Raw genomic sequence first — 27,730 nt, forward strand, 5'->3', positions numbered from 1 at the left:
TGTTTCCAACTGTCAGACTGTTTCCAACCCCGACTTCTGAGCTAAGTTCATGCTGGATGTGCCACTCCTGCAGGCTCCACCCAAAGCCATCTCTCCATGATGTCAACTGCTGCAGTTAAACTTCTTAAAAGAGTCCATTCCTCTCAAGCATGGGTAGTTGGTCTTATTAACCTATAAACCATGATCTGAAGTCCATTCTTTACAAGAATGCACACCTGGCTTGGTTAACCTTACAAAGATTTTCCTCACCTCTTTCCTTTATTTTAAAGGGGGTCTCTGCAACCACTTCAGAGAAAAGAGAAGTGCAAAGGGGCAAATGTTTGCTCATTATAATTGTAGTTAATAAAGCTTCTGTGTGATCTGTCTAAAATTGCACTTGGACCCCCAATATTCTCCGACAACTTTAAATAGCACCATCTCTCCTCCCTCAAAGAAACAAAACCTAAAAATTCGGAGTTTATTTAAAGGAAAACTACATATATTGATGGATACATAATAATAAAACAGGCTTGTCCAAGACCTTAACATTTGTAGAAAATAGGAAAAGTTAAAGTCCTGCTTGTAAAAATTATTATCTATTTCATCTTACCTCTCTGACCCTCTTGATGTGAATAGAATTTGATCGACCCCACTCAAGCTCTTCCTAGCAAAGAAAGTGAAAAATGCAAATGCAAAAATTGCTAGAATCATGTTACTTGCACTGCTAGTAAGCTTATTCTTATTCTTCTGTGTAGACAAAAATAATAGTTTTATCAGTGATGGAAGATTTTTATCTAACTTCGCAGCTATCTTTGCATTCCTATCAATTGAGTAGTATTATGTGTGTGAAAATATAAGACAAATATATATATATAGCTAATAAACCATACTTTGGTTACCACCAGTACACCTGTGAATCATCCAAATTTTTCATACAAACCCACAAATCTAACTCCTCTGTGTTGCTACTACAGAATCTACTTTAAGATGGATGCTTCTTCCAAGAAAAAAAAAAACTTTTTCATCTGGATGTGTAACTTTACCAGATACACTTTGGCCATCTTGGCCAGAATCACCTTAACTCAATTTATGTTACACACCATTGTTCATGAAGCATATTATGCTCTAAAAGGTGCAGAAAAAGAAAAAAGGTTTTGTGTTCTACACATAAAATAAAGACTGAAGACAATTCTTGTGTGCATACTACTGGGTCTTTTTGTGACTGATACTTCCATCTTTCAGGGCGTTTTGGTAGAGGGAGACTCGTGTTTCTTTAAAAAAAATTGAGACACATGCATATTAAAAATATCAAGTTCAACCACAGCTCAATTTGCCTTTTCAGCTTGGTTTTCAAACCCTTTGGTCACTGTTGATTTACCTGTGAAAGGGCCTACATAAGGGATTGCCTTCAAATACTCAGCACTGGATTCAGAGACTGATTCAGATGCCTATGCTTCTATTCACATATGAGCAATCTTAACTATTATAAAGGAGTATTGCTAGCAGAAATTCCTTACTAAGAATATAAAAAGCTCCAGCACTGAAGTCACCAACCTTGGAGAGAAATGAAGAAATAACTTTAACTGACCTTTGGATGTCTCAGCTCCCCTCTTTCTTTGCAGGCCTGCCATGCCTAAGAAAGAAGTGGTATAATATTCTGGCACAAACTGTAATGCTTTAGGAGTAATTATTACAAATATTAATGTGACACTTAAAACAACTAAGTTTTTTCTATACCTACAGTGAAGATAACTTTTTATACCAATTTAAAAACCAGAGATGCCCTTGGGCTAACACAGAATACAAATATGTAAGCACAAAAGGGTATAAGGAAATCCGTTGATAAGGATCAAATGTTCTAACATCCCACACAGCAGTGCCAACTTAGATCAGGTTTTTGGGCATCTTGTCTATAAAACTCTGAGTAACTGTGACCAACTAGATGGCTGAACCTGCTCTAAGCAGGAGACTGGACTACAGACCTCTTCAGGTTCTTTCCAGCCTTATTATTCTAGTCTTAATATGATGCTTGCCTGGTGGTTCCTCAGCAAACACTAAAAACTTCTCACTCTTATGAATACTCTTACTCTATTTTGCTTAGGGTGGGCAAGAACTCTGGGTCTTCCCTTGCTCATATGTAAGCAAAGTGGTGTGGCTGCAAAATGTAGTTCTAAGAATGAATTACTGGAGGGCTAGAAGTGAAGCAGGGTTACAAATGTTGTACCATGACATGCCAAGGAACAAGAATTACTGTAGGAAGACAACTATTCTGCCTGCAGGTCAGCTTAGGGGTTATGGCATGCAGTGCCACATCTACAGAGTGAAAAGGAGTTCAAGCACAACTGATTGAACTGTAATTACATATACTACTTCAAACTTGCTGTCAGCTCCTGCAACTAAATTGGAAATGCAGCATTTTGGTCACTGAATTGCTGGGCATAGCTTAGAGATTCTGGATTGTGGTACATTCTAAAAGCACAGGAAGCATGTGAACTCCTGACTTGTGCTGGGAGGGTACATTAGCCACCTGATAAAACAGCAACATACAATATACTACCCACCTAGTTTTCTGCGAGGAGAAGGACAGAGTATTAAAGTACACGTAAACAGTTATCAATAAGAAGAGACCTTAAAGATCATCTAGTTCCAACCCCCCTGCACATGCAGGGTACACCTCCCACTAGACCAGGTTGCTCCAGGTCCTATCTAACCTGGTCTTGAACACTCCAGGAATGGGGCATCCACAACTTCCATGGATAACCCATTTCAGCATCTCACCACCCTCATAGTGAAGAATTTCTTCCTAACGTTTAACTTAAATCTACCCTCTTCTGGCTTAAAGCCATTACCCTTGTCCTGTTGCTACATGCCCCTACAGAAAAAGATCCCCCCCATAGCTTTCTTGTGGGGCCCTTCAGATGCTGGGCCCCTACAGGCACTGAAATCAAAGACTGGAACTGCTCTCAGTGGAACTGTCGAAGTTTAGGCCCAGCTGATGACAACCAGAACATACTCTTTCCTAATGAAATTTTATCCCAGTTACTACTAGTTGAATAAATTGCAGGAGACAAACCTGCCTGTCTAAATAAATTAATAAATGCTTTACAGATTTTTATTTTTTTTTTTTTAAAGATAACATTATAACTTAACAGCATTTAAACACCTCCAAGGTTGATGAAAAACATTTTGCCTCAGAAAATGCTGGGTTATTAGGAAGCAGAACTCAGTATAATGAAAGACTTTCCTGACCACTGAAGGCTTTATATTCTGCATATCTGTAATTGGGAAGATTTGTAATTGTCAGCAATACAAATTTCTTGTTGCCTATAACAGGGTTTCTATTATTTCCTCCTAAAAAGCCTCAAAGACAATTTGGAAAAAGTCTTGAAGAAGCACAGATGTACATAATGCATTAAGACACAGGAAAATGCTTCAAGAAAGCTCTGTCCTGGTCTATCAGATTTCACTGAAAGATAAGCAGGAAAAGGAATTACCTTAAATGCATTCACAATTGCAATACAATCACTCTTATTACTCCCAGCAAAAATCAGTTTATTCCTGGAAATACAAACAAAAAGAAATATCAACAGTATTTTTTTAAAATATCAAATGCATTATACAGTTTAGAATGGTACACTATTAACATCTTCCAGGTCTTTGAATAATTAAAATAAGTGTATTGACCATGTTTATTTATTCTTATTGATACCTCCTTGCTGAAACTGAACTGTGTGAGCAAGATAGCAAGGTTTTTTTTTAATTATTAAAAAAAAAAAATTAATACACTCCCAAATGTTCACACCAGAAAGACAAAGCTCAAGAATCAGGTCTTGTACTCATAAAAGGGTAAGTTAGCTCTGTGACAGTTATCAGTTCACATAGATTTCAGTATTTCCACTGCCCTGGAAAAGCTTCCTTTGTGTTTCCTGGCACTCTGACACAAAACTGGACTCATAACATGAAAAATTTTACTTAGTGGTCAACTTAGTCCTCTGCCCCAAAACGTATCCAGAAGTTTTAAAATATCTACAGTAATACCTGTATCCATCAACATTCTGCTGGAAAGGTACTCCAAAAAAACTCCGCAAGGAGAGTGCTGCAGCTACAAGAACAAATCAAAATGAACATCTGCAAATGACTTGTTTTTACAGAGATGTTCTCACATGTTCTTTTTTCAGTTACCTATAATAAGGCATTCTTCTAAGCACCCGAAAACATGCCCGAGGACTATCAATTTTCCAAGATGCAGATCCACTGGCAACTGTGTCAATACCCTTCCTAAGAAGGTCAGCTCACCATCATATGGATCACCTCCTTCCTGCACATGAGCTGTAAGTGCTCCCAGCTAGAGAAATTAAAAGTTATTAACTTGTACAATTGACAAAGCAAACAGAAGACCAGTTTGTAAGAAAACAAGTCAAGAAGCAAGCAGTTATCTCAAAGCAATATCAATTAGTATCAAAATTGTAATGAAGTTTAAGTTCTTAAATAAATTTTAAAAACCTAGTGTTTTGAAACCAAAGCTTCTATTGCACATACTGGATATGAAAGCAAGCTACTGGTATACAAGTATTGTTTCTTATCCACTTTGGAAGAGAAAATCTAATGCAATGAATGTCCTACCTCTTATCTACTTCATAATTGAAAAGCAAATTCACCAACTTCCCTGGGTAGGTAAGAAGGGGATCTCCATGCCGCCCCCTACACATCATAACGTGTAAGAGTGTGATTTTGCTACATACTAATAAACAGTTTAATCTACAGATTTCCAGTTTTCTTGCCTTTTTTTATTCTTTCCCACCACAGATTCTAGTTCAAACTTATGAAATTATAATTCTGTTTTAATGAAGTAATTGCAGAAATTACACTGAAGAGGATGGTAACCAAACACCAAATGTGAAAAATTATTCTCTAGACAAAATTATTCTCTGAAATAGTTCCTATTTCAGGTTCCAACTAAGGCTTCTACTGCCTTAACTACCAAGAAAACCACTTGTGAAGTACATTTTTATTACCTTCATTTTAACAATATTAAAAGAATGCCTACCTCTTTCAGCTGAAGTATGGTACGTTCAATGTCACCTATGCTGGGTGGCGAAAGAGCTGTTGCCAGCAAGGCTTTTGGTCCCCCCATGCCTAGTTTTTTTATTTTTAAGACTGTAGCTCCCAAAGGACAACGCTGAAGGGAAGACAATGTTATTGTTACTTTCCCCTCCATGGTAAGTGTGGCAAAGTGTTTTATGTGAAAAATTAATTTTCTGTAACTAAGGGTATTTTTACTATGAACAGATTGCTTATTTCTAACCCACATTGGTTTTACTGCTATAATGCACTTCCTTCTATGAAGAAAACTATGTGGAAAGCTCTTTATCAGTTATTTATCAACTTAAATTATATTCGCTGTTACAGTTATTAGGAAGTATTCAAATTGTACACTGCCTTCAAGAACTGTAAAGCAAAGCTTCATTTTACTGTCTCTGCTATGACCACATACATTAAAAAAAATTCTTGTTTCCCAAGTCTTACCACTATCTCAGGCACTGACTGCTCTGGAATACGGTTTTCCCAGAAGTCCTTGTGTACAAGCCTATAACAATACCCTTCAGAAACACGTCCAGCACGACCTTTACATAAAAGAAGAAATTATCAAGTTGAAAACTGCCTGAGTTTCAGGCTGTTCAAAACCCTTCCACCCACAAGCCTTCTGGGCAGCTGAGCAACACAAGAGAGCATTTTGCCCTCTTGCAGCAGACAGGCCCAATGGAGATATTCTCTCTGTCGTACATAAGGATAAGAAGAAATAATTTTGCTTTCATAGTAGCAGTAACTAACAAAAGACCTACTGAAGTATTTCACACAAATAAGTCAGCATCCATCTTTCTAAATTGAAAAGACATGACAAGTCCTGCACTAAAATATACTTCCTTAAAACTAGGAAAAAGCAAGTCCTATCAAATCTACATTTAAATAGTTAAAAGTCAATGCACTAAATAGCATACCACTCTTAGCATAACACTAAACTGGAGATTATATATGCAAAGTGAATGTGTTTTGCTTCTGTATTTCTTTACATAATAAGTATACTTGAATTTCCTATTGACTCTATAGCTCCTGTATCAACAACTTTTAAGATACTACAATGAGCAGGAAAACATCTTTACCATCTATTATTTATAGAAAACACACAGTTTCTGGAAAATCTTTCTTCACAAAATCAAACATTATTCACTTCAACAAACTAAAGGGTACTTCACTCAGTGGGATACTTCACTGGAGAATTAGGTTGTATTTTAAGTCATCTGCATAACAAGCCCAAGTCTGCTACACAAAATACTGGTTGTATATTGGCTGGTTGTCAGAACTCACACTGACCCAGAAGCAAATGGAAATAAAGGTGTAATTGTTAAGTCCTCATAATATTTAAAAATGATGGTACTACTGTATTTAAATTGTTACTGTTATTAATCTATTTAGCACTCTTCTTGATTGAAACAGAACAATTTTAATATTTAAGAGTACTGTCTCACAAGAAGAGCCGATATAAAACCTTGTTTAACCTTGTGCTACAAGGACTGGTCTACACTAGAAACATTGCTGTGGGTATTTCAACTGAATTAAGTGACAAATAGAGATGAAAGTTTCCTTTACTGCTGAAACTCACAAGTAGTTGATAAATACCTAAAAGTACCAATTTCCCTTTTTTAAAAAAAAATAACCTATGACAAAAAAATTACTATCAAATAACAAAGTATCCTCCTAAGTCTTACGACCCATAATTTTCACTATTTCTCATAAAATACAAACCATTCCTCTGGAAAAAATACTTGAACAAAATAAAACAAATATTCAGGAATAGTTATTTCATCACATTCTGATATCCTGACATGGTAGGGAATTAGGTTTTTGTATAAACTATTAATGGCAAAAATTATGCATCCTCTTTACTATTAATAAAAGTACCACAGAATTATCCATGAAACTTAGCTTCTAAAATTCCTTACAATTACCTATTGTGACCTTACCTTTTCTTTGTTTACAGCTTGTTTTAGATGCCCAGTGAAGTCTCAAGCTTTGGTAATTAGTCTCCTCATCACAAACCAAAGTTCTAGTTAAGCAGAAATCTATCACTGCAATTAGGAAAAAAAAAACCCACCTATTATTATTATGCAACAATTTATCCTCGTGGCAGTGGAAAACATACTGGTTGACTTTGTGTTATTAGAAAAGGAAAGTTTCAATTATTTGAACACTAGATTTATAAACAACCAGGCCTGGGATACTCAAAATACTAACAGAACTGCCATTAGATTTGAACATAAATATAATAGTTAGTGCAGATGAAAGGCAATGATTTCTGAATTATGTCAGAATTTGCTTTATCAGCTGCAATTTCTAAATAATAGTCAGAATGTGGGTAAAAAGCTTAAGATACTTATGACATGAAGTCTGATTCTGCTTGTTACTACATTTATTTTTCTTCCCCTGCCAATAAAGATTAAAATCAACACCCCAGTCAGTAACTCTACTATTTGTTCATACATCCAGATTTAAAACTGTTTTCTGTTGTTATAGAAAAGAACTTATGCTTTGTAAAATAGTGACACATTATGGAGATTTAGGCAAGCACAAATAAGGAAAACATTACTGATATCATATAAACACAACTACAAGATTTAGATGACTTACCATACTTGACATCAGGAACTGTTACAGAGCTCTCAGCTATGTTTGTAGATAGAATAACCTGAGTTTTTAAGCAAAAAAATGAGCAATGAATGCATAAATGCAAAACTCATAATGTTTCTACATTAAAAATCCTATCTGCTATAAAGAAATTGAAAAGCAAGGGCAACACAGTAGGCAATAAACACACAAAAAAAACAATACAAGAAAGAAAACTTGTATTTGCTTGTCCAAAGATCAGAAAAGTTTAATGAAGTACTACTGTACAGGACAACACAGAGGAAGAATGGAAATATTTCCTTATGTCTCTGTCATAAGAAATCATCACACTAGTGACAGCATTAAAGAAAATGAAGACACAAGTCAAAATGTGGGATACAAAGCAGACAAGATCTCCCCGTACTGGGGGACTACTGCGCTATGCAGTGCCACCAGCAGCATAGTATTGTCATGCAGGTGAAAGAACAGACATACACAAACTCTTCTGAGGGGTAAAAACAGTGTCACACAATAAATTCAGTTATACCTTCCTGTTACTGCACTTCTCTTGAGGTCAACACCAGTTAAAGCAACAGCTTGGTAAGAAAGGCAATCAGTTTACATTTTGTAAAAACAAAACCGCTTTGCCCGGTGGCACAAATAACATTAATTTATATACATTTGCCATTATTACTCTAGCACACACTTAATCAAAAAGTAACGATTTGGCAATATTTACTTTTCTGTAGCCAGGAACTGAGTCCAAAAAAACATTACTTTGCTCCTCTAACGTCACACGTGAGTGAAGTGGATACACTTGCCACCTAAAGAAAATTAGTAGAATAGTTACTTATGCAAGAACATAAAAATTAAACTTCTGTGCTAAAATATGCTATGTACTTAGAACTCCTACAGCTGAAGGATTCCTGTTCAAGTTTAACTGACCTGAAACAAATGCCATCTAACTTACCTTTTGTTAAGCATACTTGAGAGACGTGAGTGCATGTAGGTTATTTCATGCAAACCTAGGGAAAAAGTAATCAGGAGTTAGTTTTATTTTCGTGATCACTAACAGTTCTAAAACCAATTCCCACATCTACGTAAACTCTTAATTGACTTCCACTCTTACCTCCTTTTCACTGTACAATAAAACAAAAGAATGAAATGCTCCCCCACAGCCTTCTCCTTCAGACACTGACTCATTATGGCCTTGACAAGTGGTCTGTGCAGTGGGTGGGGAACCGGCTGACAGACCCTACCCAGAGGGTGACAGTAAACAGTTGCCTCAATCTGGCAACTGGTCACAAGTGGGGTTTCCCAGAGATCAATACTGGGCCTAATCATGTTTAACATCTTCCTAAGTGACCTGGATGTTGGGATCAAGAGCACCCCAATGAAGTTTGCTGACAACATCAAGATGAGTGGAGAGGCTGACACTTCAGAAGGGAAAGCCATCCTTCAGGATGACCTGGAAAGACTGGAGGAGTGGGCTACCAGGAACCTTATGAAGTTCAACAGGGAGAAGTGTAAGGTCTTGCAGCTGTGAACACATAACCCAAAGGTGCAGTTCAGCCTGGGATCCACCTGGCTGGAGAGCAGCCCTGTGGAAAGGGACCTGGGGGTCTTGGTGGATAACAGGCTCACCATGAGTGAGCAGTGTGCTGCAGCAGCCAAGAAAGCCAACAGGATGCTGGGCTGCATCAACAAGGCCATCACTAGCAGAGATAAAGAAGTCATCATCTTGCTCTACTCAACACTTGTCAGACCACACCTGGGAGTATGGTCTTCAGTTTTGGCCCCCGCTCCACAAAAAGGATGTGATCAGGCTGGAGAGGGTCCAGAGAAGGGCCACAAGGATGATCAGAGGACTGGAGGATCTACCATACGAGGAGAGGCTGAGCAAACTGGGTTTGTTCAGCCTTGAGAAAAGAAGGCTTAGGGCAGACTTCATTACCATGTTTTAGCAGTTAAAAGGGTGGCTACCAAGAAGAAAGAGACCCTCTATTTACAAATATGGAAAATTTACATAAAAAAGACAAAGGGTAATGGACACAAGTTGCTCCTGGGGAGATTCTCATTGGACACAAGAGGTAAATTTTTCACCATGAGGGCAGTCAAACATTGGAATAATCTCCCAAGGGAAGTGGTAGATTCCCCCACATTGGGCAGTTTTAAGTCTCAGCTTGACAGGGTGCGGAGCCGTATTATATAAGCCATACTAGTACCTAGAAAGGTTGGACCAGATAATCCTTGAGGTCACTTCCAACCTGGCTTTCTATGACACTATGAAGAGTAAAACAGTAACTGTAATAATGAACTGAAATAATGAAATTAACTGTATCAGTGAAATGAAGCAGTCATTATTTTTTCAAGAGTTATTTTGCATAATTTTACATTTCCTAAAGTAAAGTGGCAATGTTAGATATAAAGACCATCTGCCAGTGGCCCATTCTTAGCCTGAATCTCAGATACTTACAAATGACAACACCACATGCTGCATGTCTGGTTTAGGATAAAATTGGTTATTTCATAAAATATAGGTATTTCAGCCAAAAAAAGCTGTTTCCAAGAGCACGAAACAAAAAGAACTTTTTTTTCAAAAATTAGCTATTTCTGCCTTAACCATGTTACCTTTGGCAGTGCTAGTGCCCATATTCTTGGGCATGGATTGTACGTCTACTAGGGAAAATCTTGCAATGAAGGAATTTTTGCTGTCTTCCTGAATATCTCCACAGGCATAAAGCTTTCTCAGAAGCATAATTTACTTCTTTTTGAGACTTCAATTCCAAAAGTCCCATTTTCAAAATCTGTCCAAAACTGGGCTTCCCCAGTTGGATATTAAAAGTGAAATTATTCTGTAACTGCAGTACAGGATTGCTTCAATTTTCAGTAAGGCTAAACACAGCTTCAGCACCTTGATATGAAAGTTCTTGCACTCTAGATGATGGTTACTCCACTTAAGAAGTGAAAAGGAAGGAAGACAAATGCAAGTGGAGAAAGAAGGAAATTTTCAGGGAAGAGGAAAGTCTATGTCATGATGTAAAGGGCTGGAAGTTATGAAGGAGTTAAGGTAAGCAAGGATAAAAGGCAAAAAAATAAGAAGCTGGGGAAAGGAGAAAGAGATTCAACAAGAAACCAACATGGTAATAATACAAGGTTGGCTGGGAAAAGAAATTGCAGGAGATCATAAAGATAAGTCAACTATTACAGTCAGAAAGACTGAAGCTGGAAAATTAAGGAAGTGACTACAGGTAAGAGATATAAAAGAGGTGAGGGTTCTGGTGAGGCCAGGTGAGTTGGACAAAAAAAATGGTGATGGGTGGGCAGTCAGAGGGAAATAAAACGTTTCAGAGATGTCCTTTGTGTGAGGCTACTACAGAGACAGCAATGTCATTAGAACCTAAAACAGACAGCCAGGGAGCCTAATTTACATCACAACTCAAATGAAGTAAGAGTACTTGAAAATGCAAATAACTGGCCAAATAACAAGCTAAAGACCAGCACAGTAAGGAAGCAATGAACAAACCTTTAAGCAAAACACTTGCAAATGAGTAGAGAACAACACGGAGACTGAGAAATATAAAAACAGTACTGCTTGTAAATATTATTGTTATTATTATAATATAGAGAAAAGTATGTCTGTTCGTGAATTACAGCATGTCATTACAGAAATGGAGAAAACACAAGAGCACACAGCCTGCCAGACCTACTACTTAGATCCCACTAAGTAGTGCTCGACTATCTTGCTGTCTAATGCTTGATACTTGCCTGGTTACATATCTTAGTAAGGCATCAAGGCTTGAATCCCATTTATGTTAAAAAATAATTGTAAGTTGCTTAATCCATTATTGGTTGAAGCAGATTCTGCATAACCAATATTAATAGTAATTATTAATCAGTCTAGTAACTACTGACTAGATATAGCGGGCAGTATCTGCTGCCCACTTCTGGAAGTGACAAGACTATCATGATGCTTACAGAACAAAAGGCTGCCACCAGGAAAGACAGATTTTGGAACAAGAGTAACAAGTAACAAAATCTGTTCGGCAAACATAGTAGGAACATAAGGAGGGGGGCAATGAGAAGTGCAAAAGAAAATACAAAACAAAGAGATTGACAGGAGCAGCACAGATAAAAGCTTAGAAAAGTAACAGCAGAATCGTTTTGAAAGAAAACCTTAAGGTGTTAAGCTGTGCAATTCCTGCCATCAGCAAGGGCATGGGATGCACAGAGAAACTAGGCTGTCCCTATCTTCTGCAAGCTTCTGAAGAGGATGACAACTTACTGTTTCTTTCCTTTAGCCTGTCAGCTAGTCTGGCATAAGCATGTTCTACACTTGAAGGTGTAGCTCAGTGATGATTCAGTCAGTCCGATTTCTTTTTCCCATTTGTTCTTTAAAAAAATCTAAAGCACTAAACTTCAATGTACAGCTCAAAAAACATTATGGTTGCCACATCAAGAACATTAAAGAAAAAATGCTAGAATTAAGACTGGTTTTGCAAACAACGCAGCTCACTGGGAACATAGTTATGCACACGTTAAAGAAAAAATCACTACAGTTTAACATGCCACTTTGTATACTTAATATACAGGTACTGACTAGCTCTGGAATCAAAGGAGAGCAGAGTACTGAAGAATATTTATTTGTAAAGAATCAGACGCAGTAACATAAAAAAAACACAACAAAACACCCACTGAACAAGACAGGCAATTACAAAAGGAAGGGAAAACAGCATTTTACTAGAAGCTGCTCTGTGGAAGCAGATTCTGGCCCAACACTAAGTTTCACAGACAGCAAAAATCATTTCACAGTACTCCTCAGTACCACACTGTTTTTTCTGCCTGCTGATGCCTACTCAGCTTGAAATGTCAATGGAAGTGTTATTTTGAATGTACAAAATGCTGTGTAATTGTAAGCACACAAAAAAATATCCAGGCATCTCAAATCAGTGTCCTTAACGTAGAGGTTATTTTCACTCAAATCTCTGTCTCAGCTACCCTATTACAAACTGAGGGCTCCCCTCCCTTTTTCTCCAGTTCTGTGTAAAACTATTTGTCAAGAAAATTTCAGGAGGTATTTGCTAATCCTGTGTACAAGATCAGTCTTAATTATCCAGTTATGAAACAGGACAAGGTCAAACCCTGGACAGCAGCAATAAAACCAAAACTGAGCATCAGCTGATTCAGAAAGCACCATCTTCACAGGTTTTCATCAATTTACCAAATGTATTAAACAAAAAGTTTCATTTTATGTGTTGGAGTTATAAGCCATCAGGGATAGCAGAACAGTTTAAGATTTGGAAACTGAAAGTGCTAATGAGTAGTTTTAGCCTGAAATGAAGACTCAGAGGACATGTGGTAGTCTGAATGCACAGTAGACAACCAACAATATAAGAAGCCAGATGCAGTAGAGATGGTCCCTCTACTTCATTAATGGCAAACTGGAATGGGTCCTACAGAGGCTCAATGAAGTAATTCCTTCTACCCATGGATTTTACAGACACAGGAACTTCAAGAAAGGCAGCTCTTGATGCCTTTTAACTGGTGGGGAACACTCTCCACTGAAAGTTACTCTGCAAGTGTAGTATATTTTTGCACTGATATGTTGTGTTTTCAGCCCTACTGCTAAGCTCAACACTGCAGAGAAATTACATTCATAAAGACTGTAAAGAGAGTTAGTAAGTCCTGGTAGGGACAGAGCTCACTGCACCCAAGGAAACTGCTGCTCCTGAATCCAAGGTGAACTTTCCAAAAAACGTAATCAAATATTTTCTAAATTTTTAACTAGCTAACTTTCACATCCATGTAGTAAAAGAATATTTGAAACCACCAGGTAACAGGTCTGTGATGTTCAAGAAACAGTCTGCAGCCCAGTCACAAATAATTAAATTATGCTTTTGTTCTGGTTGTCATACTTTATTGGTCCTCCTGGCTAGATTTTAGAGGTAGTGTAAGATAACTTAGGTTTACTGCTTAAAGATGACTAAAACTATATGTAACTAGTTCTCTGATCATTAATTGCTATGTCACCATGTGTGCTTTTGAGCATTACTACTCCAAAAACCAAAGTACATGGGGGGGAAAAAGAATTTTAACTTTAGAGACTACACTATATACACAGATAAGGAAATGTCACTAAAAGGATCCCAGACATTTCATACAATAATTAATAACATAAAAAACTGAGCAATTGAATTTCCATGGATCAACTGTAGAATTAATGTTATTGCTGTAACCTCATTTTAAAAACATAAAGTCTTAAGTTTTGACTCGCAGCTCTTCCAATTATTGCCATATTTAAAAAAATTTGCAAGAAAAAAATACCCAAATAGATCAATCAAGCCCAGTTATATATGTGTTTAATAAAATCCCTGGACAATATGCCAGAGGAAATCTCATTAGATGACAAATAAGGAAAAAGGAAGCCATTAAGATGTATACTCACCTGGTAAAAACACTAGTACACTTCCACGTTCTGATGTAGCACTGAAGTTTTTTTCTTTCCTAACAAGAATATGCAGTTGCATTAGTTTCACAACCTCACTCTATTACCCCAAGTTATTTTATTCTGAAAGAACGAGCAGAACTGCACACTTTTTCTAACATGTCTTATTTAAACTTCCTGAAGAAGTGCAATTCAAAACAACTTTGACAACTGTGCTTTCTGGAAAACATGCTGTATAAATATCTGAACTTGATCCTTAGGTTTAGTTCTGTCTTCGAAATTATGTTAAAACAGAAAACTCTTATTTAGCAATGACATCAATCAAAATTAGGTTACCAAAGATCTTAAAATTAAAACAGTACTCTATGGCAGAATTAAATGCAAACTTACTCAGTTTTTCAAGCTATACACTTCTATTGTAAAATACAAGACTAGCATGTAAACATCTTTTTCCATTACCAAGAACTTCAGGTCTTGACAAACTTAGAGAAAGACATCTTCAGTTAATCTGATACAATTTAAGAAGCTAAAATCGTATTAAAATAATACAGAACTCAGGTTTTTTGTTGTAATAATTCCTGATGTAATTTTTTAGGCATCTTGAAAGCCTCTACCCTCAAACTATATAATGAACAGAGTTTATAGTGTGTAATATATACATTTGTAATAGCCCTTTTGGTATCTGAAAGATGAAATGCTAATGCCATGTTTGCATATAAAAAGTAGCTTATTAGTAAGACAGTTTAATTTGGCTATTCTAAACTACAGTAAAAGAGTTTAACTGGCAGAATCAAAAGGTATAATGAAAAAGTTATATATTATTAAAAAGTTAGTGCCAATTTTTTGCATTTCTTTGCTTCCATCAATACTTGATAACATTAGAGCTTACATAATACTAAGTTTGAAAAAAAAAATTAAGCTTAGAAAACCAAAATTATTTCTTCAGCATATACTTATAAATTATTAAAATATATGGGAACAAAAACCATTCCTGAACTAAATATGTACTTGGTGTTACACCACAACTGTAGAAGTAATTTTACTATATTTTCCAATACTATTAATTTACAAAACACAGTGTAACACAAATTAGGATTTATTTCAAAAGGCAGGACATTAGTTAAACAGCCAGTGAAAATAAATGCCTAGTTTGTATTTTTTTTTTTTTTTTCATGGCGTAATATTTAGCTCTGGTCTGCAGCAAAGAATCTAGTTTCCATATGACAGGGCTGGCTTGAATGGTCACTTACACTCCAGGGCATGAAGTGTATTTCAAGAACACAGGGCATTCAGTAAGATCTACAGTCTTAGTACAATTACACTAAGTAGGAATCACATTAATATATAAAATAAAAGCAGAAATGCATAGAAAATTAAATTACCACTGATAACTATCATTCATGGGTTGCTGCTGTTCTTTAGTCTCTCGTTTCCCAAAAAAAACATTATTCCAGATCTTGAGCTGTATCTTACCTATTGCTCTTCATCTCCAGCTCATCAAATGACTGAATCAAAGCCACTGCTACTTCATACATTTCCCTTACTATCACTGGTTGCTCAAAATTTTGAGAAGGAAGCTGTGTGGAGAAAAAAAGCATCGAGGTCAACACACTGTTAACAGGCTGAAAGGCTGTAGATCACTAACGTGCCATTTTTGTTAAGTGCTTTTTTGGTTAAAACTGATCCAGCACAAAAGCTATACCAAGTAATTGCTTAATCTGGAGCAGTCACTGGCTTCTAAATAGACACTTTCCTTCAAGCATCCTTACTTTCTAATGCTAATGAAATACTTCTGATATTTACCTACTTGAGACAAGCACTAGCCCTCGAAGGACATACTCCTCATCCAGAAGTGTTAACCATATGAGACTAACCACAGCCCAAGGAAACAGGATAACAAGGAAGACAGAAATTATTTTAAGGCAGGCACAATCCTGCTGACAGGTGTTATAACACAGGTCACTGCTTGATAGCCAAATAAATCATGTACCTCTTTCTCATTTAAATTGTCTTTGCATTTAATGGATCGTGTGTTTTAGGTCATACCTGTCAAAGACTTATCGTTCTGTTTCACACAACAAAACCATGATGATTCTGTCTACACTGTTTTCTAGCACCCTAGGATCAATCAGGGAAGGTCACTCTAAGAGTGCCATGTGTTAGTAACACTGTACAGAACTGCCTCCCACTTCAGAGTGACTCCAGTCTTGCCATTCAGCGAGCACGCTTGCCAGACTCTGAAGGAAAAGAACTCTTGAAGCCAAGAGGTACTCAGTTCGTGATCCTGGGGAAACTGATGGGGACTGACTAAAATTCTGCAGTTCTTAACAGCTTTCAAGGGGATCAGTTGAAACTTGAACAGAGTCAAAATTATGACTACTTCAATGACTGGAAAAATGAAGAGACCTTCTTGTAAAAGGAGAACAGCAAAGACTTCCCCTATCTATAAGAACAATATTCTTTCCACTTCTCTGATCCCCCTGAATTAACTAGCCAGGCAGACTTTTCAGGTGTACAGCTTTGTCAGGCTTGGAGCTTCTCAACTGCATTTTATACCCACTGCAGTCATGCTTTTTGATTAAACCATGAGAAACCACAGACGACATCCTTTTAATTTTGAGAAATCTTACTTTTCCCCTAAAGTATGTGATAATCTAATAAACTTACCTTTTATAGGCTGCTTGAAATTAAGATTTTTTTATTATTATTTTTTTTAGATTACCCCTGCCTACATAACTGCCAAATTTGTCTTTTCAGTTTGGCACTGATTGTACCTCTAGTATTCTTTAACATGACAAGGCTGTCACATCACTCCTAAGAAAAGGTAATGATGTGACAAACAGCAAATCCAAAAGCCCAGACAGAGCTGACTGAAATAATACAGCATAACTGCAATAGCTTTTGACAGCAGTTCACTACCTTTCATCTGGACTCTGACTTCAGTTCCAAGGATATGAAGGAGAGGTTTTACATTTCCAAGCCAAAAAAGGGACTCTATTTTGCCTTAGTTAAGAAGCAGAGACACAGGATTTCACAGCTTTATTGCAAAAGACTATCATCTATGCACCCTAGTTGCTTACATTTTAAAAATCTGCTCACAGAATTAACAATATAGTTAGTCTGCATTTGATACCTCCAACATTATAAGACAGCAATAGGTAAACATTTACACAGCTAGCTTTGAGTTTGCCTACAGATACAGCTTTCATGCATTTTTTCATCAGAACCTGCATTTCACTGATTTCTTGGGGCTTAGAGGGGGCTGATATGACCAAATAATGATTCAGCTGAATAACAAGCACAACGTGCTTACAAAGAAAAAGAAACTAAATCTTATAAACCAGAAGTCAAAAATTAAACAGTAGAACCTATATATGACCCAATATCTGGGCAAGAGTAAGCCACTGCAACACTGAAGTGTTTCTCCCTTTCTTCCCTCTTATTGTTTCCAACGAATTAAGTAATTCAAGTGAAAAGCTTTATCTTTGATTCAGCTAGATGTCTGTCTAGCCATAACAAAGGCTTTACTGCAAACAGGCATACAGAAGAAAAAAAATAATGACTGGCATTCTTATTTCTTCTTCCAAATCACAACTGCTATCATTGAATACTCAAATTACCCAAGTCTGAACTGCTCAAAGAAAATTCTTATTTTCAAGCAGTTTTAAAATATTGTTATCTACAGAAATGAGTGACACATTAAAGCCAAGAGCTATGGAGGACTCGTAAAAGAATTCTGCATTTACAGAACATCCTTCCAAATCACAACTGCTATCATTGAATACTCAAATTACCCAAGTCTGAACTGCTCAAAGAAAATTCTTATTTTCAAGCAGTTTTAAAATATTGTTATCTACAGAAATGAGTGACACATTAAAGCCAAGAGCTATGGAGGACTCGTAAAAGAATTCTGCATTTACAGAACATCCAATTATTTTGAGATTTTTTGAGAAGGGACAAAGGTTCATATCTTACAGCAAATGACAAAGTTACAAAGGACTAAACTGATTTCAATCAAGTTGCTTCAGGGAATGTTATGATTTATGTAACCTGATTTTGTAGTTATTAATTTTAAAATCAAAAGGGAACTGGAAAAACTCTGTTTATCTAAAAAGCAAAGACTTTTTTTAACTTCTGAATTTTTTAATGTTAATTTTACAAGCTTTTATAGGCAAAATTAAAATATTAAGAACTAAAGCCCAAAGCCTCTACCTCAGGCAGTTATCTAACTGATTTTGATTTTAGTATGAGGGAAGATGTACCCTTGCTTCACAGTTTTAACCCATTAACTGCCTTAATGCTCAGGCTCTGCTTTCATTTTTAATAGGATGTTACGTAAGTCTTCCTAGACCTTCTAAGTTTTAAATTATTTTAAAAATAAAACTACTATTCAGAGTATAGCTCCACACATAGCACCATAAGAAACAAGATGCAAGAGCAAACAGCAGTGTTTCCAAATTCAGTTTCTTCTTGTTGTATTCATACATATTAAAAAAAAATAAAATAAATAAAACATCAAGAGCACTTATGTGCTTCTGTTGCTGCCCGAAGGTACAAATAATTTGGACAATCATACTCTTTTACTGAACAACACAATGGCTATAGCTAGGACAACACAACATAAAGAAACATGATTATTTTTTTTTAATCAAAGCTAAAAACTCATATGCACAGAGAAAATAAAAACTATGAAGGCATAAGCACTGAAAGCAGTTATTTTTGTATGCCATCTCTGAGGTGCAAGGTGTGACAGCTGACATTCAGCTCAAAGCATAGCTATGACTAAGGCAAATTGAAGTAAACTTCTTACTAAACCTCTTGGTTATCTTTTTGTTGTAATCTACCACCAACAATCTTTTACAAAAATCATGTTACATAATCTCCTCCATATTATCTATCTAAGCTGCCAGAATAATGTATAAAAACTGATGTGCTAACTGCTGGATGGGTTTAGTTTTTTGGTTGCATTAAAACTTCAACACAGCTGACAGCCTTTAATTTTAGCTTGCCTATGGTGAGGCATAACCAATGCCTGTGCCATTTACTCAATAAGCAATAATTTTCTTCTGGGTTTCTCTAATTTAGCTTCTGCATATTTGAGGGATGAAAACCAAGTCATAGCAGTATTTTCACATACTGCTTCTTTTTAGGCGCATCCTCTGTTTTCTTCATTATATTACCGTAACAGTTCTGAATTATCAAAACTGACCAATAGCTACTCCCATGCCACTGTTACTTTCAGAGTGGTTGTCACTATTAAAGCCTGAGTGCATTTATTCTACTTCACTTTAACCTGTTTATTTCACCTTGGACCATAATACTGAAAGAGTTCAGACACTCAAGTCAATTCCTACACAGCTGTTTTTCAACTGTAAAACAAACTGCTATTACAAAACCAGAGATACTGGATTAATTAAAACTTTCATTTATTTTTCATTATCTACTGTCCGTGCAGATACATGCCCTACAATAACATGTCAGGAGCTCTATAAACTCACGGTGCAGCTTATAAGCTAAACATTGATACATCAAATAAATCTTTGGCCATTACCACCCTCCTGAGCATAAGAGCAGCAACTCTCAAGTACAGCTATATTTCACCTGCTACAGGGAAGAAAAATTAGGCTGCCGGTAACAAGACTCCTGTTTTATCATCATGTACTATTTCTTACCTAGAACTGTAATATAAAGTTGGTTATTTGTATTTTATTATACAGTTTTCAATTGACTACTCCAATTTTTACATCCAAAAAAAGGAAGTTATGTTTACAATACCTTGACATTAACAATGTGCTTCAAATCATCAAGATAATATTTTTCGATTGCGTAAGGTTTGCCTTCCAACTTAAATATACCAACTGGATTCAAACCATTATGAACTGGAAGTGAAAAGTAGTAAAAAAATTCTTCACAATTGATGGAAGCAGACATCAGTATTACCTGTTGAAAAATCACACAGCAAACATAAAACATTAATTTTTAAGCCATTTAAGACAAAACGTCATACTACGTTACAATCTCTACTTCTTCTTTACAGCAAAATGGTATATTTTTTGTTAGTATGGGTAGGTATCATAGGCACTTTTAAGACCAACGATAAATGCTTAAAATTCTCTAGGGAGCTTATGGAGAAAGACAAGCACCTGTAAGAAAATAGCTAAGACTGGATGCTTAGGGCAGACAACGTGAAATACTTTCCTGAAGTAAAAGATCTATCTAAAAATATGTAGTACTCTTCCTTAAGCTTATTACCTCCACATGGCTCTCAAAAGAAAGAAGTAAATGCTAAGTATTACAACTCCTGTTTTACTAAACGGTTAAGATTACGTACCAGTGCCTTTATCTCCATCAAAGGATGAGTTACTCCTATAAAAGCAGTAACTAATTATAAGCCAGCCTTAAGAAAGTAACTATAATTATTTCAAAATATGTAAAATAAATTCTTTCTCAGTTTCAATTAATGTATGCAACTTAAAAGTGTCACAGATTACACTAAGCTCCTTACTCTATTTGTTGACTCCAGCAAGATCAGAAACCACATTTTCTACCTGGCAACACTTTTTCTTTCCATTAATATCAAGTTCAGAATTTAGATTTTTGTTCTCCCTGACTAGACAGCATGGCATGTTCAGAATGGGGGAAGAGAGAAGAATTTATCTTTGTGGCTATGGCTATTTACACTCTAACCCCTCTATCTGGAACGTGCTCCCACAGCTCAGCACTGCCAGCTGAAGAAACCAGACAGTTTCAATTCTAAAAAGGACAACGAGCCAAGGAGTTCAGTGTAGTGTTCAGTTCCTGTTATCTTCACAATCTCCTGAGCCACTCTTAGAAGTACTTGTAAATAGAGACATGGTCAGGTCTCTTCTGCTTTCCTGACATCTTGCATGAATTCAAAAATAGAATGAAATAATGATATCAACACCCAAAGCAGAAATGCAATGAAATACAACAGTATTTTCCTTATGAACTGACAGGAAGGGAAGCTGATTAAGTGGGGATTGCACCACTATGCTCAGCTCCAAAGCACATATAAAGGCACAAGGAAGACACAGAGAAGACAGACTAAATCATGAAGTAATTTAACATTATCTCAAAAGGCAGAGAAATTTGAAAGGACGTAATTCTGAAAATATCCTATGAAACCTGTCCAACTACGGCATGAACTGCCTCATGCTCAACCAATAGCGGCTAACCTATGCTAGGAAAATAGGCTAAATGTAACCCTGCTTGAAAGCTACTGAAACAAAATCCAACTGAAATAATCCTAACCACAGTTACAGGCAAGGAATATTAAAACTACTTCTTCTTCTAGACAATCTTCGTAATTTGCACTCTGTCACCTCCATGGAGTCCTTCCAAACTGGAAGGAAAACCATTGGTTCCTAACAGAGTGCCTCAGGGATCACATTACTAAAGCAATAGTGTTTGACCTACTCCCAAAGCAGAAATTTAAGACGTGTCACCAAACATGGCAGAGGAACACAGTGGAATTGAGGGTAATCAAAGTAGACAGTTCTTTAAGATTCTGTCCTCCAAAAACACTTGTGCAACCCAGGTATGTCTGAAGCCCCACCAGATGACACCAAATACATGCACAGTAACAACTTCTCACTGCAGGTGCCCCTGATTGGCCATTTGATAGAACTTGGAATTCCAGTTCTTACTTTCCTACCTAAGCAGTTGCTACTAGTCACTACTGGCAACAGCACTGTTTGGTCTGACCCAACAGAGCCATTCATACTTGTTGTTCTTGCAACAACATCATCCCAGCTAGATCAACCTTAGAAGAGTCCAAGCAAACGTCTGCTCTGTGAACACAAGGCAAGCCTGCACCAGGCATCTGCCAGGAAACAGCCTATTTGGCAGGTGAACCACAACAGGTAGATCTTGTCCTCCAAATGTCACAATCACTCTTGCCATCCTGTCTGTTGATGCAGTGTTGAATTACATGCAACTTATGAGGTCTGCAGTGTCTACATTAGGAGACAAACAGCTCACTTATTCCGAACCATCCTGAATTATAAAAACATTTTATTTCCCTTAAACAGGCCTCCTACCACCCTTTTGTTTCCTGAATCCAGTGGGGCTAGGAGGAGAATCTTGCATTTTCTAAATTATTCTGTCACATGATCAAAGCTCCCTTCCTTTACAGTTCTGAAAAAGGGGCTGAAAAGGGATGAAATAGGACACACTCTGCTAAAATCCAGCAATTGACATCAAGAGTTCTCCCATCCCCAATGTCCCAAATTCAAAGGGAAACACACACACACGGTATATCTAAGACTCAGATTTATACAACATGAAACTGTCATCTGGAGAAACAACTGCAGAGAAGGACACAAAGGATAAGAGTTTTCCAGTAACAATTTTGAGGGATTTAATCAGAATTATAGATGGTAAAAATATATTTCAGGAACCTAGAAGATAAAAATGCTTTCTGATGGAAAAGATGACTGGACCTGTAGGGATTTCTGCCACTGACACCAACCAGATAATCAGCATCAAGGACAAACTTTTCAGAAATGGGAGTATGACCAATTATTTGGTATTCTTGGTAGGCAGAGACAACTGCTAAGAAGGGCTGAACAACTTCACATTACTGTCTCTGAATTTGAACACAAGTGAGTTTTATTTCTGGCAAGAAAAGGGATAAAAAGTGAAGTGCATAGATGTGCCCTTGCTGACTGGAAGGGAACTTCAGTGACAGCATACTTGGAAAATCTCAAGACAAATGTATCCGAGTTTGAATCAATGGTATAGATTGTACAGAACAGATTTTCTTCCAATATCAACAAAAACAGGCAACATAGACTCAGATTATGTCTGCTTTGAACAGAACAGTTCACATTAACTAAACAATTAACTGAAGCACATAAGGGATATGTACAGTTTCAGAAAATTTCTGCAGTGACAAATAGCTGCACGAGTTAGCCAGACTACATCACTTGCAATTAATTTCTTACAATTTAAGAGTTCAGTACTTTGAGAACAAAAAGACTAAATATGTCATGCTACATCTCTGCAAACTCTGCTTTAGTACAAAGCACAATTTCCTAACACATAAGGAAAAATTGCAGCCACATTTTACTACCAGTTCTGCCTAGAAATTATCTCGTTTTTGCCATTTTTCTGAGCACATTGGCCCTATTTTAAAAAAAGAAGCTGAGTACTTTCAAGAGTTAATGCTACCATATTTAACCAAGGATAAGCAGTGCCCTCAAAACCCAATACATAATTCTAGTCAAATACCCATCTTGCATTTTTTAGCCTTAAGCACACTTTAGAAACTAATGCATTTTAACATCATGAAAAAAAGTCTCTCAGAACACATTATAGCAGCCAGGAAAAGAATGCCCTTTAGCCTGCTTGCTTATGAAACTAAATAAATAATAAAACAAAAAAATATTTTAGTAAAAAATAATGACACATTTATGGCAAGTTCTTTAAAAAATGCCCTTCATAGCTCAAAACATGTAAAAATGTATTCTTGCAAGAAAAAGTAGCAGAATATACTTTGTACCTACCTTTACAGACTGTGAATTTGTATGCAACAGTTTACGGATCACCAAGAGCAAGAAATCTGTTTCTTCTGTACGCTCATGCACCTGGAAGACATTATCCACAATTTAATTTTCATTAATTCCTGCTCTTCTTTTCAACTAACTCTTCCTTTGCTACTTAAGTTTCATGTTTTATTTTTGTAACAATACACTGTTATAGAAGTAAATGCACCTTTTAAGACTATGCTTGTTAATCACACTTGAAAATACTAACACAACTGCTCAGATTACTACAGCACCCTTTGTGAAAATCATATGCCACTAATAGGTCGTGAAAAGTGACCTTTCAATACCTGAAAGAGGCCTGTAAGAAGGCCAGGCACATAACAGGACAAGAGGTAATGCTTTTAAGCTAGAAAAGGGTATATTTAGGTTGGACTTTAAGTTCTTTACTATGAGGATGGTGGATGACTGGAACAGGTGGCCTAGAGAGGTGGTGGAGGCCCCAGCCCTGGAGACATTCAAGGTCAGGCTTGATGGGGCTCTGAGAAATCTGGTCAAGTTGGAGACATCTCTGCTTATTGCAGAGGGGTTGGACGTGATCTTTATAGGTCCTTTCCAAGCCAACACATTCTTTGATTCTATGAAAGTGTTGAATAAAGACTAGAAAACAAGTAAAGAACTCCAGACACCAGTTCTACTGGAGTTGACAATAATAGGTGAAGTGATACTGAAGTTGGGGAAGTCAATTGTACTGGCAAGATCACAAACTATCTGGAAAGGGACTTTGTTGGCTTGTCTAAAAGCTCAGCAAATTAAGCAGGTACCTCTTGTTCCAAATGGTTTCTATTACCAAAATGCACATCTTTCTTAAACATTATTTTCTACCTAATTCTTTCTATCACCTGACTACTCTGACTGCTCCTTGCAGTTCAATAAATACTTCTCAACATTATCAGTGATGATCACATGCCTTTCCTGAATTACAGTTTAAATATATTAAGTGCAGCAGCTTTTTCCGGAGCTCAGCTCTCAAAGGTCAACATTAATTCCCCGCTAGGTAATTAGCATATTCGTACATAATATATAAAATTATATTTAATACTGCCCCATTACAAATATTATAAAGTAAGGCAGTTTTCAGGGTGACAGCAAGGTCTTGCTGTGATAAGTGATGATTTTTGGACCTAGGTTTGTTTAGGTACGTTCCTAAATGCCTACAGTACCCTAAGAGGGCTGAGATCTGCAATTAAGACTGCAGTGGAGAACATGGGAATATTTGTAAGTAATGTCTGCCTTTTTCTTTATCTAGAATAAGAAGAGAGACAAAAGAGAAGAAAGTTTTCTTAATATGAAATCTCAACTTACTTCATCAACAAAAATGTGTGTGAATTCAGCCAGGCTTTTGGCTCTAACTATTTTCTGAAGAAGAACTCCAGTTGTCATGTACAGCAACCTCGTCTCCTTTGTGGCAACAGTCTCTAGACTTACCTAACACAGTGAGAAAAAAATATAGAGAGGAGTAGATACTTAATATATTTATAGGAATATGCACCTGAAAGAAGTCCAAAATGAAACAGTGTAAATCCATAACAGTTAATGATGCAAACTCGTAAAAGCCTCTGTACAAACATGTTCTTAAAAGCCCAGAACCAGTTAACCACAAACAATTTCATGGTGGGGGAATAAAAAAATAATTTTAAAAAGTAGAATTAACACTAAAGTTTATAAAGGATCAAAATTCCTGCTGGGGGCTCTAGCATGAGAGGAATTCTTCAAAGGCTTTTAAAGGTACATACATGTATCTTTCTACTAATACAGAGAGCAAGAAATAGATTTTGCCAACATATAGTTTGCTTACTGGACAGGAGAAAAGGACCAAGACCAGGAAAGTTATTCCTGAAAGTTCTACAATCCCATGTTAGACAGTGGAACTCTGGTTTCTGAAATACTTCTGTCATGTTAGCTATCTCAGGTACTACCTACCCCAGGCAGGGTCATAGCCATCTTTTCAACTTCAGCTTTTACAACAGTCTAGAGCAGACAAGTCTACACTCAACTGTTCTACTTCCACTTCTGCTCTGCTCACACAAGTGCTTTTAAAACAAGCATGGAACAGCCACATACACTGTCTTGAAGACTGTGGAAGCATACTACCTTTTTATGTCTTGAAGACTCATTAGCCTAAGGAATAAATGTAGCAATTTTATGACTAATTAACTCAAGTTATCAAATCATATGAAAAACTTTATGTAGAAACTACTTCTAAAAAACCCAACATACATAACCCAGTGTCAAAAGGTGAAATTGGAACCAAGTTTATGAACAGAGTATAGAACTGATTTTGAAGTAGAGTTGGGCAAAATGAAAAGATGAGGGAGATTTAAGAGGCAAAACTACTGAAGTTTTTCACATTTTAAGAAGAAATTACAGGATGCTTACAAAACAATACAGCCATTAATGCATAGAAGTTTTTACATGGCTGACAAGTAAATGTAGTAAAGTCTAACAAATTAAGTATGTTAATTTAGGAATTTAAAGGAAAAATGACAGAATATAGTTCTCCTGCAACAATCAAAGTGATCAATAATATAGATGTGTCCAATTATCAGAATGCAGACAAATATTTCTTTTGGAGTCAAACTGGCATTTACAATTGCTCAACTTTAAACATTCATTATTAGGTGTTTAAACTTTTAACCAAAGACATCTAGAAAACTGCAATTCCACTTTAAAAGCAGACTCCCTAACATTTCTTCAGTATGCTAGATACGCTTAAAAATAGTTTTCTTATACCTGGTATCCTACTAATCCACCCAGTGTCCATGATCTTTTCTTGCTAATCCACCTGGCAATGCTGCTGGCACCAATCTTTCGAGGCTGGGTAACAGCAATGTTGCAGTAGACAGATTGCTGAATGCAGGAGTCCAAAATATATTGTGGAATCTGTGTGCTCTTCCCACTGCCAGTTGCTCCTTGTACAATCAGAACTGAATGGCTTTCTATCAGGGACACTATCTGAAACAATTTTTCAATAAAACTTGAAAGTCTGGAAAAGACCTCAAAGCAGGTATCAAATGGACTTGAAATATTAATAACTTCCAGGCCACATATCAAATCTCTGCAAAAGTCTGTGCCTCATTTTCTACCACCTCCTAGGCATCTAGATACCTGGACCCTTAAAACACATTAAAACATCATAGAAAAGAATGTGGGTGTGCACTTGCTTACATATTTTACATAAATACCTATAAAATACGAAGTGTAACAGCAATGTTTCTTTCTATAAGAATTTTTATACAATGGTTTTGTACAACAAGCAAAGGTTTTGTATAATGCTTAAAAAACAGAAATGGAAGTTTAATTCTGGGAAAAAAAGCCAAATCAAAACAACAAAACATTATTTTCAGCTTTATTCCTTTGTGAGAGAAAGTAGAATAAAATTACCTCTTCCCTATGTTTGGCTACAGGCATATCCACACATTTATAATTAGTTTTTGTGGTAGAAGTCCAAACACTTGATTCACATAGAGAAGTATCTAAGTATAAAAATAACCAAGAGTAAGTTATTTCAACAGAGAAAGACAAGGAGAAGAAAACAATCACAGCGACTGGAAACCTAAAGTAACCCATAATTTGAGAGGAATACCACTATATTTCTACCACTTGACCATTAAAACACATCTGGTAAGTGTCATGATGACCCTTCAAAGTCACTACATTCTACAGTCTCTTGACAGGAGTTAGTTGCTATTATCACTGGGTAATGTAGGACAATACTCCTCCAGTGCTACTGTGAGTTTCTGCTTAGCAGCCTGCTGTCAGTTTGACCATGAAAAACAAAAGACTGAACAGGTGTGGAGGCAGGTGTAGAAGGGGAAAACCAGGACAAGACTTTGGCAAACAACAATTTTGCAAGTTAAATTAAATAATTTGGCTAAAGAAACCACATAATTTTAATGTCATTTCTTGAAGAAACACAGAGTGGTAGGAAAGAAATCTAGTATTCTTTTTACAAAGGCAGTATTTATTGTAAAATAAAGGCTACAGTCTAAATACCATGCAGTTATAGCTTTCTTCCTTTGAAAAGGTTACTAATAACCTCACACAGCAGTGAAGGAGAAGCAGGAAGATCACTGCT

The 27,730-nt window shown here is 36.5% G+C and overlaps 1 protein-coding gene across 1 annotated transcript in view; it reads right to left on the reverse strand.

Annotated features, from left to right (window-relative positions):
- Positions 1 to 27,730, reverse strand: part of TDRD9 (tudor domain containing 9) — a 66,767-nt gene that overhangs the window by 21,664 nt on the left and 17,373 nt on the right. Inside the window, exons 3-20 of the mRNA XM_010008164.1 lie at positions 27,037 to 27,128; positions 26,386 to 26,607; positions 24,958 to 25,080; positions 23,614 to 23,694; positions 19,862 to 20,026; positions 15,560 to 15,663; positions 14,087 to 14,127; positions 8,612 to 8,666; positions 8,381 to 8,465; positions 7,666 to 7,723; positions 7,002 to 7,106; positions 5,506 to 5,603; positions 5,027 to 5,158; positions 4,162 to 4,324; positions 4,018 to 4,081; positions 3,474 to 3,537; positions 1,568 to 1,612; positions 590 to 643 (exon numbers count right to left, since the gene is read on the reverse strand). Coding sequence (XP_010006466.1) covers positions 590 to 643; positions 1,568 to 1,612; positions 3,474 to 3,537; positions 4,018 to 4,081; positions 4,162 to 4,324; positions 5,027 to 5,158; positions 5,506 to 5,603; positions 7,002 to 7,106; positions 7,666 to 7,723; positions 8,381 to 8,465; positions 8,612 to 8,666; positions 14,087 to 14,127; positions 15,560 to 15,663; positions 19,862 to 20,026; positions 23,614 to 23,694; positions 24,958 to 25,080; positions 26,386 to 26,607; positions 27,037 to 27,128 — 1,751 coding nt within the window. The remainder of the gene's footprint in view (positions 1 to 589; positions 644 to 1,567; positions 1,613 to 3,473; positions 3,538 to 4,017; positions 4,082 to 4,161; positions 4,325 to 5,026; positions 5,159 to 5,505; positions 5,604 to 7,001; positions 7,107 to 7,665; positions 7,724 to 8,380; positions 8,466 to 8,611; positions 8,667 to 14,086; positions 14,128 to 15,559; positions 15,664 to 19,861; positions 20,027 to 23,613; positions 23,695 to 24,957; positions 25,081 to 26,385; positions 26,608 to 27,036; positions 27,129 to 27,730) is intronic.

This window comes from Chaetura pelagica, unplaced genomic scaffold, assembly GCF_000747805.2.
Source record: "Chaetura pelagica isolate M959 unplaced genomic scaffold, ChaPel_1.0 scaffold242, whole genome shotgun sequence".
NCBI lineage: Eukaryota > Metazoa > Chordata > Aves > Apodiformes > Apodidae > Chaetura > Chaetura pelagica.